The following is a 14264-nucleotide window of genomic DNA, read 5'->3' on the forward strand; positions in this document are numbered from 1 at the left end:
TTATTAGAACAAAGAAGTGGACAAACGTTTCCATTTTAAAGTGTTAATTTGCAGTGAATGTAAGAAGGCAGCAAGGAAAAAATGCTCTCCACAGCCACTACATGCCAAACACTACCAAATCCAAATACTGAAAACTTCAGGAGAATAAGGCCATAAATAAAGAATGCCATTACTGTCACCTTGACTGACCACTTGCATAACACCAGCCAAAAAAAGCCTAAGCCACAGTTCCTGTGCACAGCCTACAACTCTGCCTTGGGGTTAAAATATATTGAAGTGATGGAAAATCCATCTTATGTTCAGATAAGCTGCTCTGAAGGTTAGTCACACTGTTAAAAGCCTTTTCCCATACCTTTAGTGAGAATTTCCTTGTCACTAATTTCCTTAGCTTCCATGCCACGAAGGATTTCATAGGTGGTGTTTTTTTTCTAGATTAAAGAGGGATCAGCTATCAGAAATCTTTTCACTATTTAAGCTGTGCTCACCTCCTAACCTTTTTTTTTTTTTTTTTCCAGGGGGGAGGGGATAAACTGAATAGCTTAAGTCCTAAGCTGCTTAAGAGTTTCTAAGCCTCTTACGGTAGGGGATGTTTTCTGAAAACTGAACTCTTTTGCAGCTTTTTTCTGACTAAACCTCCAAATTTTCACATACTTTCTGACATACAGATGACAAAAACAGACACCATGTTCCCCTAGCTGCTTCCCTGATAGTTTTACAGAGGAAGCAACTACCTGGTGCCTAAAATCTTGCAGGAAACTAATTGCCAGTTAATGGGATGACCCCTTATACTAGGTTCTCATCTCTGCTCACTTCTTGTAAGTCTGTCATTTGGGCTTGGACACTCAGTATGAACTTTGGGCCAAGCACAGCTAAGTTATGCAGGAACCACACCCCAACACCCTCCCACCCCCTTCAAAAGGCAACCAGTATATTTAAAGAGTATCCTGAAAGAAAGTTTTGTCCTTTTTCTGCTGAATGCCAGAGAACCCAGAGTTAGGGCCCTGGGATGCTAGTTTGATGTCTCACTCGGTAAAACAACCGTGGTTATACTACCATCAGGATCATGATGCTATCACAGAGTGTTTCAAATAAATATTTTAAAGAATTAGTCTTTTAAGAGTTTTTTGTTGGTGGATTGAGGATTTGCTGTATTGACACAGTGTGTTGTTATGGTGTGTGACACAGGATATAAAAAATACTACATATAGAATAGTACAACACGTATTTGAGCAAGCATTGAATAAACATCACTGTTCAATGAAGGCACAAACTCCATGGGATAATCCTTCCCTTGTAACAGTTAGTGAACCAAAGCAGGTAAAAAATGAAGAGGTGCTAAAGTGGAAAGAAAGAGAGAACCAGTTGTTGTTGGGTGGGGAACCACAAAAAAGAAGATGAAAAAGTCATCTACTGAAATATTTTTAGATTATATCTTTACAAGAGTGAATGTTTATATGAGACTAGTTTAGAGCGGTCTATTAGCCAACCCTCCACACAAGGCTACTAAGACATACTGTTCCCTACTTACTTACACATTCAGAGGTTGCCAGGCAGGCCACTGTGCTTTTGCCTTGATGACTGTTAAAACCTCATCGCTCTGTGGAAAGAGACAAAACAAGAAAGTGATTGGGACAATTTTACAGTGAGACTGATATGATTTACAGCAAAAAAGTAAGAGGCACTAGACCAAACTATGCCTCAAAATTCTGACTATGAGAAATATGCTTTGTCCCTTTTATCTGGGCACCTTGTGTCCTCAGCTGCACAGGGTTCATCAAGAAGCCTCTATGAATGCAGGAGGCAAAAGCTGCGAGCAAAGGCAGCCGGACATTAGGCACTGTTGCTTTGTCTTCTGCAGGAACTGAAGTGAGCTTAAAACACCAACAGCAGTTCGCAGACCATGGTGTTTTTGCATCATGAGCTGAAAGGAAAGCTTTCAGAGTGGTGCTGTGATGACCTGTATAAATAAGGAGGACTTTTGCATCGGGGAAATATCCCAAAACAACATGAACAAACTGAGTTTGTTCTGGTAACACTATCACAGAAAGATAACTGTGCTTTATCCTGGGCTGTTAGTCCATACATAGTAGTTTATTGGCAAAAAGTGTATCTTGGGCTGTCAATTTTGTGACTTTCTGACAATCCTTGTGGTCAGAGGAATATACCAGGTTAAAAAATGCAAGGACAGAAAAATTGCTCTTAATATGCTACAGATCTATGGGTCAAGAGGCAGACCGAAACTAGAGGCTGCTGCTCTATGCAATCTAACACACCCTGAGAGCATGTGTAATATATTATTTATTATCCTTATATATGTAAGGATGCAAAGAGTCCATGGTGGATGCACTGCAATCTCCTCCAGGTAGAGCCATTGATAGCACTTTCTCTTTGCTCTCCTTTTACACACCTGAAAATGATAGGGTGAAACATAGCAGTCACCTGTGGAAGCCCACAGTGTGGCAAAGCATTGTACAGTGATTATTTCCTAAAGTCTGTAGGAATTCCTGCATCAGCACTTTTGAACTTTATGTTGGTACAATAAACCCAGGACAAAGGCAGGAGACTGTTAACAAGGCTCTGAAGACCAAAAGACGTCTATCACAGTTTTTTTTAGAAGCATTTTCCCCATCTCCCTTAGGAATCCACCCCAGTAATTCACCTAGAGGAACACAAAGTCCACAACTCACATGATTTCTACAGTCTTTTAAAATATTTCCCAATTAGACTAAGAAACCCACCTCATACATTACCAGTAATTGGCACTTCCAACAGAGCTGACCTTTCAGTTTAGTGATAATAGTGCCATTTCCTGCTTGATGGCAACAGCTCTGATACCCCAGACTAGCTCTAGACCATACAGAGCCCAGTTTAAAGAAAACAACTTTCACTGGTTTTTTTTCTACCACTCTTAATATTTTCTGACTCCCTCTTTTTACCAAAGCAAGGTCATTACAGAGCTGATGGGCCCTCTCTGTAACACAGGAGGAATACGTATGTGACATGACCTCTCCCTCAACCTGAGTGGATGGATAAGCCATTTCTTGAAAATCCTTTTTATAAATACAGATACTTGGCCAAAGCCTGTAATACATTAAATGCCCTGAGCTAAGATAGCTGAAAGTCTGACTCTATAAAGGCAAGTAAGTATGAAAGGATTTAATCAAAATCCCATACTACTAATATAGTTGGAATAAAGAGAATGTGATGATGAAAGGGAGCAATCAAACAGCACGCAGCAGAGCTATGCCAGCAGGTGGGTGCACCGGGGCAGGCCTTGGGAGCGCAGCCACCGGCACAACCCTCTCCCAGCCTCCCTGCTGGGCTGAGGAACCCAGCGGAGAGACACTCCATGCAGGAGCGATGCATCACTGCCAGGGTCACCTACAGCAACCACCTTCTTACCTCCATGCCTTCTAAAGAGGAAGAGACAGCTTTCCCCTCAAAGTGATTTAAAAGGAAACAGACTAAATGAATGAAGTTAAAAAGTCTGAAGCTAAAAGACATTACTTGTCTTTCTCTATCAGTGAAATTTGCCTTATTTTTTAATTTTCCTTGTTTCAAAATCCTAAGACTTTCCAGCCAGGCATATCTTCATTTACTTGCCTTGAGAACACATTTGCATTCAAAATTAACTGTGTATTGTACATCCCAAGGAAAGTCTGTTATAAGCATAGATCATTACATTTATTAAAACAATACACTGCTTATCTAATAGAAGACAGTAATTATGTCAGTAACACCCAAATCACTCATGTCTGAAAGCATTTTAACATGCTATTCAAATTAAAAATGCATACTAACAGTGGATGAACTATGATTAATAGCTTAGTAGTAGGTGCAGAGGGAAGGAAACGAGGAACACAGCATGGTGCATTCAGAAATCCCTGAATTTTTAAGGGAGATGAAAATTCAGATGCAAGAGCAGAATTCACAGCCACTTCCTAAACAGTAAAAAAAAAATCAAAATATTCAGAATTCAGCGTTCTGTTGGGCCTGGAATGAAAATACACATTTTTGGTACCACGATCTCCTTGAAAATTACATCGCAAATTGAATTAAATCACTGTTATTCCAGACTGATATCGTAATTATGCAGTCATCTCTATCATGCAGATTTGTAATATTTCTGATTTAAAAAAAATATCAAAAAATGTAACACCTACACTGTTATTAATGCCAGTGCATATTTACTTCTATACGCACTGATAGACAGATACCTGAGTAGGTGTTTTGTATGCTAAAGAGTATTCCTTGAACATGTGCTTATGCCAAGAAGATGAACTCCTGGAAAACAACAGAGGACATCCTGCCTGCCACCTCCCGGGGCTGTGAGGCTGTTGCCACGTGAGGTCTGGCTGCTAGGCTTTGCACCAGCCCAGGGAACCCAGCTCCACTCCTGGTGCCACCAGCCTGCAGCTCTCCAGCCGGGAGCAGGCTCAGGGCGCTCCTCCAGGAAAGCCTTGACCTTCCCCTGCCTCCAGCCTCTCCAGCCGACCTTCCCATTTCTAGGGGAACCTGATAAACTGAAACAGGCAGGCAAACAGTAGTTGTCCACCACACAAGTTCACAGCCTTGTGAACAATTTGTAGGTAGAAAGCAATCTGCAGAAAAGATACAGTGCTTGGATTTGCTGGGCAATCTCTTTAGCAATAATTTATTGGCAGATGGAGGAAACTGAGAGGATATGAAATGCCTGAAGAGAAACCCACAAATTAATAATATGTAACTAGTTGATATAACCCAACTGCCTTGAATAACCCAATTGCACAGACTTTACAGTAGAGGCATAAAACATCATATAATTTTTATGAATTTTAGTTAACATTTTCTTAGGGCTTGCTGTATTACATTTGTACCCATCTTCCTCTCCTCTCATATTGCCAGAGTTTTGCTTTGATTTTTCAAGTAAACAAACATCAAACTATGGCAAAAAAGAGCTAGGATGTTTCACTGGTGTATGTTTCAAGTTGCCTTGTCATCTTGTATGTATTTGGCTGGGAAGAAATCATTCCCAAGTAATGAAACTGTTAAGAGTTTGAAAAACAAAACTAGATCATTTGCAGAATGGTGGAGTGCCAAAACATTAACAATGTCGAGCAAGTTGAAGGGAAGGGCACCAATGCTCTTGCTTGAAAATGCTGAAAATCCTTTAGGTAAAGTCTGAAATGCACCTCTTCCAACAACCAGAGGAAAAAAAATAATAATATAAGGGAAGAAAATTATCAAGCCCATGTTATGCCTCTGTGCATGTGGAAGTTGTGAAGGAGAGAATTTGGTACTACCTGTCAGTTGTCAGAGAGGCAGAGATATACAGGAGGAAAGGTGTCCCTGCCCATGGCAGGGGGATTGGAGAAACATGATCTTTAAGGTCCCTTCCAACCCAAACCGTTCTACAGTTCTACAGAAGTTGCTACCCTCTTTCCTTTTCGCATTTAAGGGAGTTTCCTTCTTGAGTACAAACCTCAGAACTGATACTTGGGGAATTTGCAATTGAGTTTTTGCTCAGCTTCTTTTGGGCACATCACTACCATGGCAATGCAGTACAGATAGGCAATCTCTAGATTGACTTCAGTAATTCTTGGATCGCAGCCTAAATTAAAACATGCAAAAACAGCAAACAATTATCCTTCTCTCCAGAACCACTTTCTACATTTGCTTTTCAAGCTGGGGTGGGGTGGGGTGGTTGAATCAAGAGCAGTTCCCTGTGAAAGTACTGTTCTCCAAAAATTCCTAATAGTATGATTTTAAACAGTTGATAATATCATTCTGATACAGACAGCCTCACTGACATTCTGAAGTTGGTAACAATTAAAGATTTACTTTACATCCATATGTTCCTGCAATGTACAAATGAATGCGCATGCAGAATAAAGTCATTAAATGGCAACAAATAGAACCCCGTGGTATGAAACCACTGCTAAATTAGATCGTACAGCTGTGCACTTTACAAAAGATTTAAAACATTTCCTCATCTTCAGGAACAGAAAGTGGGACACAGCTCAGAAAAGCAGCACCAAAGATAGAATTTGATTCAACTTCCCTCTCAGCCAAGGGGATTTAAAACCACTTGTTTGAACGGTAACATCCATTAAAAAGAAATGAAAGCTTTCAGCAAAAAGTTTAAGTATCATCTGAATACCTTATGAATGAAAGAGAAATCAGTAGGATCTGGAAAGCCATGCAAACTACTTCACGTGTTCCTGCTGCTTTCTGGTAACCAATGTGATTAGTATCTTTTCTGTACTGGAAGTTATTTTTATGAGTAATTTTTATTACTATTTTTACCTAACATGTGCCAAATAATATTAGAAAATGTTACTGTGCAGATCACTTAGCACTTCGAAATAATGATTTGATTCGGTTCAGCTAAACAATTGACAGTGTATTAACTGACGTCAAAATCAGAGTCGGATTCAATGAACTGTGGGAATGGAAAACACCTGTTTTGAGCCAGAGCTTAATTTCACTCATTTCACACTACCGCTGCTTGGCATTCACTCAATTGTTTTAGAACAGAGAACATTTAATTCCTTCCACAACACTCATCCCCATAGTATCTGAATGCTTTTCTATCCACAGTGGACTCATTTTCACAAGATTCTTAGAAAGCAGAAAAAGCAACATTATCCTCAATTCACAGATGACGAATCCAATGTCTTCTGGAAACAAACCTACATATCTGAGTTTTAGGACATCACCTCCACTGCAGGGCCATGCTTTCCCTCAAAAAATAATTTGTTATTAAAGGAAAACGAGGTAAGGTAAGAATGATACACAGTATGCCTTCTGTGGGGAATCAAATGCTATGAAGGTGAGAACGATGTAGTGCTTTGGAGGGATTGTTGGGTGCTCTTAAAAGACAATCTGTCTTCTATGATTAGTATAAATAGACCGTACTCCACTTCCACCCTATGCAGACACACAAAGATCAATTCAGGATGTGAAAAGCATGTGTTCAGTATCCCTAAGACTTCTTCCGTTCTTGAAAATAGTTTCAGGCTAACAGAAGTCAAACCCTCAAATTTTGGCTCCTTGTTGCTACATATGCTGTATAGTTAGATGTCTTGTTACAGAGCAGTATTAGGAGGAAGCATTTAAGAGAAGATATAAACACCTGCTTGCACGCTTGTAGCAGCCAGGTAGTCTACAGGGAAGACTGAGGACTTGGCACCAAAGTCAAGAAGATGCTATAGCTATTCCTCTCGTGGGCTTAGGTACCTCTCTCACTGCTAAAAGGACACGTTTACTTGGGACTGACAGCATGAGGATCCCTTCCGAAAGCAGACATCTTCCTTGTAAACTAGGGACGGTGGCAGCATTCGCTATAATGCTCTACTAGTATTTATACATTTATATAGATACAATTTTCTATCAAGGGGTTAACGTTTACAACTATCTTGCAACTGTCTTTGCTGATGAGCAAAAGACTAGCTAGGTGACACTGCGATCTAGTCTACTGATGAAACTACCACAGCCTGGAAAAAGGCTTCAATCCTGTGGCCAGAATGCAAGACTCATGATTAGGCTACTTGCTGGAGGAGTTCTGAGCTCTGGACTATGATTTTTTTATCTAACAAGCACTTCATGCTAGAAAGATGTTATCATGTAAAGGGGAAGTGACTGTAATTTTAAGCGTATGTAAAATTCTACTTAAGTTATGAGTGAATGTACCTCCTTTGATGTTCTAGGATTTTTATGACTCAATAGCATAGCTTTCAATAGAAGCTGAATTGCATGATATTAATTTATGAAGAATTCCACTGCAGCAATAGATATGCCAGAGGGTACATTACAAAACCAGAGAAAAAGAAAAAAGTAGAATTTTACCCCAATACAAATGCACACTTTCTGTCCAGGTTGAGAGATAAATAAAGACCAATCTTGTCTTTAAAGTATTAACTAACACAAAATACCTAGTTAATTAATGCTTAACACATTACAGACTTCCATGGGTATTAGTTGAAATATGGCATGTTTTCTCCAAGTTAATAGAATCTGTAGCTATCTTGCCTACCTCAGTTTTACAGATGTATCTGAATAACAAGGGGACACTGACATAGGCACATTACTGAAGTTTGTAAAAAACTTTAAAAGAAAAGGGAAGGTGTTGTCTGCTCTGTGGTGGTATTTCCGGGATAAGAGCAGCTACATACAGCTTTATTTGCTCTGGAGTTCATCTTCACATAAATATACACATTTGTTTTATAGTAACTGAATGTGATCCCCTGCAATGCATACTAAATGGGTATATTTTAGTAACTCCGTGAGAATCAGCCTGCTTTAATTCTGAGGATTTCTTGTTTGTGTGGAGCATGTCAGAATTTTCCCATAGCTATTAACATGGCCATTACAAAACCTTCCTTGCTAGGCTGCTGTCGTGAGCTGGTAATACATCATGCAACACATTTACTTTCCTGTGAGTGCAGCTAAAGGAGTTGAAGTCGCCCTAAGCCTCAGTGCTGAGATGCAGTTCTTTTTAACACACAGAGATATTTTTTTTTAATGAAAGAACATGTAGAAGCTGTCTTTTCCACTTAAAAGGGTATTCTTGAAACAGTTAAGTCACAAATTACTTTGGAAGAAAAAAAAGCCCATAATTAAAGACAAAGACTTATTTCTACCATTTGACAACTAAATTCTGTTTAATTCCATGACTGACTTAGATTCTGGCAGATTACACTAAAAGCCAGTAGCACAGATTTGGGGTTACTTTAAGCAATAGCAAAAAAACATCTCAGTCAGTGGAATTATACCAGGATTGTGTTTGCCCATTTTACTTTGACTTGTCTATGTTTATGACAGCTGAGAAAACCACACATATTGTAAAATATACAAAACATGCCTGAATAGAATTCATTATTTAATCACAGTACATACAAATTCACCATTTCCCTGTACAAATAGCCATGCCTTTAATTAAAAAGCCTTATTTCTTTTCTTCAAAAAAAAAATCATTAATGACATTTCAGGGAATATAAAATCTGTGTTTCTCAGGTGACCAAATATGAAAGTCTTGTGGAATTTTCCAGGCTTTTAATATCCACTCAATTACAAAAGCACAGTTTCAGGGCTAAGATAGATAGAAAAATATTGTTGGGGTGCAATTGAAAAAAATGGAAGGGAAGATGAGTATTTAAATCGAATCCTGAACTGTTACTGTCTGAACAGGTCCCATTTCAGGATAGCAAGTAACCCAGCACTTCAGACAGTCCTGGATTAACTGCTGTGCTGCACAGGGAAGTTTTTGAGAATTGGATACTTAGCAATTTTGTATTCATTTTTGCAAAGAAAAAACTGTCTGTTAGATAATCAGGCTGAGAATTTTCCCAAAATGTGGATATTGTTCGTATTTCCCAGATAATATGGAAATACATGTTAAAGCTACAATTTCAGGTTGGTGACTGCACAGATGCTAGCTGAAAAGCATGTTAAGGGAATTACAGGAATTGTAATTCCTGATTCTGTTAAAAATTACTAGGATGGGATGCAAAAAGAAGTTATGTATGCCAAAAGCACCGATCCACTTTGCATTAACAACCTTGTGCATTACCTGTCCCATAGGGTTTTCTTCCAATGAAGCAGTTGTTCCAGGAGGTGAATGTAGGCTGAAATTAATAACAGAACTGTTGCTAATGGCAACACTGAAAATCATATGCTCTATTTTATTTCCATTAAGGTGCAGTTGCATAATCTAGGGTGTGTCAATAAAGCAATAATTTATTTTTGCATAGTATAAAGCTTAGCAGTGTGTGTTAATGAGCCCTAGGTACTTTCTGAGTATTGGAGCTCTCATTTTCTGTGGCTGAGAAGAATCTGTAGGAAAAGGGTCTCCCTTGTGAATCTACATCTTGATTGCATGTTGATTTTTCTACTGCACATTTTTCATTCTACATTCTACATAAAATGCTTTGCTGTAGGACTACAGAAACATCTTGGGATCCTAAATTACTTTGCCAAAACCAAGGGAAGATCTTTTTACTACACAAAGGAATGGCTACTGTTTAAAAGTAGGGGATGAAACTAGATTTTGAAGCTGACCATAAGTGGTATAACTTCCACCCACCCTCTGCTTAATAGCTTTAACCAATACATATCTCTTTGCTCTCCTTCTGTCTTAATTTTCCCAATTTCATCAATCCTTTAGACTAAACTAGCCTCTAAACCTCTATCTAAGTGTTGTAAAGCTACTGCTATTTTAATCATTTAGAAACAGCGAGCACACCAGGAAAGAAACAGGGATGGGAAGGGATGGGATGGACAACACACATTAAAACCCCCAATCCAACATAACAAGGCATTCTGATTCTGTGTACGATAAAGAAGATGTATGCAACTGAATGGCAACCTGCAAGCACCAATACAAAGACTGCATTCACTGGAGAAAATGATAAAAGTGTTTAAGCACTAGGTTCACTCAGCAGATTCATATTCACATAACTACAGCATTTTTTGCTCAGACTCCTTCAGATAGTTTCAAAACAGCCAGGGATGAAAGCACTGAGACAGGTTTGGGGCATTTTATGAATAAGTGAGTTTCCACTGCTTCAGTATCAGCAGGAAACCTCAGGAGAAGGCTGGGTCTGCTCTGGGAAACAGCACAGAGAGCAGGGACAGAGAACAATTCTGTCTTCTGGTAAGTGCTGGCAGTGAGACTCCAGGTATCACAATTATTCATCATGCTGCTTCTCTCAGACATTAGGTAAATGTAGTAGCTTGAACAGAGGAGAAATAATTATTTGGATAATAGCAAGTGATTTTAAATAAGACCAGTAAAATAGCTCAGGACATGAACTTTCCTGACCCTTGATAGTGTTTTGACAAATCAATGTTGGGGTTTTTTCCCCATTCAGAATGTACAACACAAATATACTGAAAGTGCTTTAGCTGCTGTACAGAGGCAATCACAACAGCTCAATTCCCCTGCAGAAAAGATGTCATATCTAAGCCATCCTTTACCTTTCCTTCCCCCAAAAAACCCCAACCAAAAATCCACCAAAAAACCCAACCAAAAATGTAGCCTTTAAACAAGTTAAGGCACTGAGGTTCCTATCATGAATTATATTTTCTGTAGTCTGGAAAGGAGTATTCTTTTAGAGAAACCAGTTTCGCATCTCTTCCTCCCACCTACACTTTCAGCCATGGCCATGACAAAGAGGTTGCTGCCCCGGCACTGTGCAGTCTCACGGTTTATGCTTTGACATTAACCTGTCTCTGAATGTAATGACCAAAACACACTTGTCTCAGATTCTGAATAAAGTCATCCCAATCCCTGACAGGATTTAGGAGAGCAGGGTTTTAAAAGGAATGTCAGAGATTTCTCCAAGGAGTGCAGACATTGCTATTTTTCTCATCAGGGGCTGCCTTTACCACCTCCTTTCCTTGCAAATCCCTTCCCTTGGAGAAAATAACTCAGCCTTCACTCTGTGACTACATAGTCCTGCACGGACAGTGGCTCCAGTCTGACACCCCTGATTCTGCTTCCGTACTTTAATTTTGCCTCATCTTTGCCTCTGCAGCCCTGCAGGGACAGAGCAGGGATCTGACTGCACTACCCACCCCGAGGGCAGCACGAGCTTCCCGCGGCAGTCCTGACTGCTGACCCCGCTTCAGCTGGGCTCTGGGGAGACGGGTAACAACACAACAGCTAAGGGCTGAGAATCTTGCTCAACCCCTGAGTGCTAGCTGAGCATGTGCCAGCTGAAACACAGCTAGTGTGCAAATACAAGTCAGTCATCTCGCTCCATAAACCGTGGACAGCCCAGAGCCCGCTGAGCTCTCCTGCACGGCAGCAGGCTGCACACCAGGATCTCCCCTGGAGCAGGGATGCCTCTCAAGGTTACTCCTTGAGGCTGAGAGGATCCTTATCATGTCAGATATTCAGTAAGTGAATCGGGAATAAGAGAGCTGGAATTTTGAAACCTTAGCTAAGTGACATAAAGGATTGGTTGCGCATATATAATCCTCTAGACATAAACTGCTGACCAAGTCCAGGACTAAGTCTAGATCCAGCGGCACATAAAATCCCCTCTGAGGAGTTTAGAACACAAGTGAGTCCCTTTCTGAACCTCGTGCCTCAGCGGGAGGGTCTCCCTGACCGTTCTGTCTGCCAATTTACTCTGCAGTAAATACTCAAGTGTACCTTGCCGTCGAATCTTATTACACCACTGGCGCATTTACCATTGAACTTTGTTAACTCACACTCTTCTATCAATAAAACATACTGTCGCTTCTCTCTTGCGAGTGAAGTTCATCACTCCATCCGTGACAACAGCAGTAAATCCAGAAACTGAGACTGACCTAGAAAAGTTTTCTTGCTACTTTTTAGAAACTTCAGGGCCTGAGCTAGGTAACATCATGTCCCATCTCTGGTGGTTTGCTCTGGCTCTCCAGCAGTTTGAAAGCTGGGAAATGGCATGATTTATTTATTTCTTTTTTTGTAAGCTATTTAGCACTACCTGTTCCCTGAGAATGGTGTGGAAGGTCAGATGAAGGTTATCTCTACTTGGTGTCCACACTACTTGTTGCTTAAAGAGCTTAAAGAGATTAAACTGATCTTTAGATCAGTTAATATGGCTATACTTTACATGTGCCATTGAGCAGAATTAATATTAGAAGAGGAATTATATAAGACTTACAGCTTTAAAACCAGTAGGAGCTGCTATTAGAGTGACATCTGCAATTGGTGTAATTAACGTACCATGGAAGAGCTATTAATTCCACTGTACAAAGTACCATTTTAGTTTTTAGTTGCTTACTTAGAACAGCAAACACAGAACACAGAAATAAGAATTAAACCCTGTAGCCACAATGCTGTATGCCATCCTACAATATTCAGAGATAAACAGGTGATGTTGTCTCTGTAAGCCAGAAATGAAGAAATGTGTTTGTCTTAGGGAATGTCTCTAAAGTACTCTGGAAAATCCCTAGGGCATCAAATTGCCGAGTGTAGCACTTGTAGTTATTTTAGGATCAGAATAGATCTAAATCAAGGAACATAAACAAAGGCTTGCACTCTAAAAGAAGGTATTGATCATATTGCAACGTACTCACATGCTGCAATATTAATTCTAAAAGTAAAAAAACAGTGAGAAACAATCACTGCAGTGAGGTTGGGGTAAATGTAAGTATTTTCAGTTTAGCTGTAAAATACCGCTAACTGGTAGGGACACACCTTAAAGCTGTGTACCCAAGTGTACTTCTAAAAATTCTTATTGTGATGTACGTCCCTTGCTATTTCCCATGGATGTTCTGAAATTATGTGTACACTGACCTATTTATATGCTTATCTCTTAAGCTTATGTGCTGAAGTTAGTTTTAAATATTTGAGTTTAGCTGTTAGTCATGTTATCATGAAATGACACAATGCATTATTATGCATGAAACAGGCGTTTTGAATATTCCATGACATGTTCAGAGCCAAAAAAAGCACCCTTCTCATTCCAGTAGTAAAGCACATATTCCTGTAGTGATCATCTTGTCTGTACTCCTCTAGGCATCTAATAAACTCTTTCTTTTCTAGTAACTCTGCAGTCAGAATTGTACAGTATTAGAATCGTGATCAGCCCTTTTAAATCAGGGATAGTGTTTACAGACATTTATTTTCTTTCATCCTTTTTTTCTCTCGAGTCCCCTCTCATACCAGACTTCTGCTGGGGGATTTCTAGAAGAATACTGAACACAAACATCACTCCCTTCTTTATTTGCACAAAAGGAGCAGGCCAGACCAATCCCCACTTAAATCCTAATTCCAGGTGTTAAGCTGCTTTATTAAAATAATTTACTATCCCTTAAAATAAAATTAGGTTGTTTTCTTTTTCCTGATTTCTAAAGAGATTAGAACTGCTCCATCATTGCAGGGCAGATTTCCCAAGTGGCTGATAATCAGAGCAGCAAAGCATGGTAAATGCCACGTTTCATTACAAAGCCAGTGCTGGGACTCTGTTCCTGGAATAACTTTAAAGATACGTCATCCTTTGGCTCATCAGGATGAATGTTTAGCGTTCATGTTTCTAATACAAAAGCATGCAACATTCACAGGGTTGTTCCACCTTGTCTTCTCCTGATGCTGCAACTGTACACTGAAAGAAACTGATGGAAGTGTTCACTTACAATGGAATTGCTGAGTTGTTGCACCACAGTAACTACTGAAAGACTATTAAATATGCAATTACTGTGGCATTCTCTAAAGTCTGATGAGGCAATTAATAGATAGCACTTTGTATTTTCATGGCACTTTGCCTCAAGGAATTTAAAAATGCTTTTAA

At 39.6% G+C, this 14264-nt stretch overlaps 1 protein-coding gene across 1 annotated transcript in view; it reads right to left on the reverse strand.

Moving 5' to 3' along the window:
• Window positions 1–14264, reverse strand: part of SPON1 (spondin 1) — a 200039-nt gene that overhangs the window by 33499 nt on the left and 152276 nt on the right. The window contains exon 7 of the mRNA XM_037403029.1: window positions 1533–1597. Coding sequence (XP_037258926.1) covers window positions 1533–1597 — 65 coding nt within the window. The remainder of the gene's footprint in view (window positions 1–1532; window positions 1598–14264) is intronic.

The sequence above is a fragment of the Falco rusticolus genome, chromosome 10, assembly GCF_015220075.1.
Source record: "Falco rusticolus isolate bFalRus1 chromosome 10, bFalRus1.pri, whole genome shotgun sequence".
In the NCBI taxonomy this organism is placed as follows: Eukaryota; Metazoa; Chordata; class Aves; order Falconiformes; family Falconidae; genus Falco; species Falco rusticolus.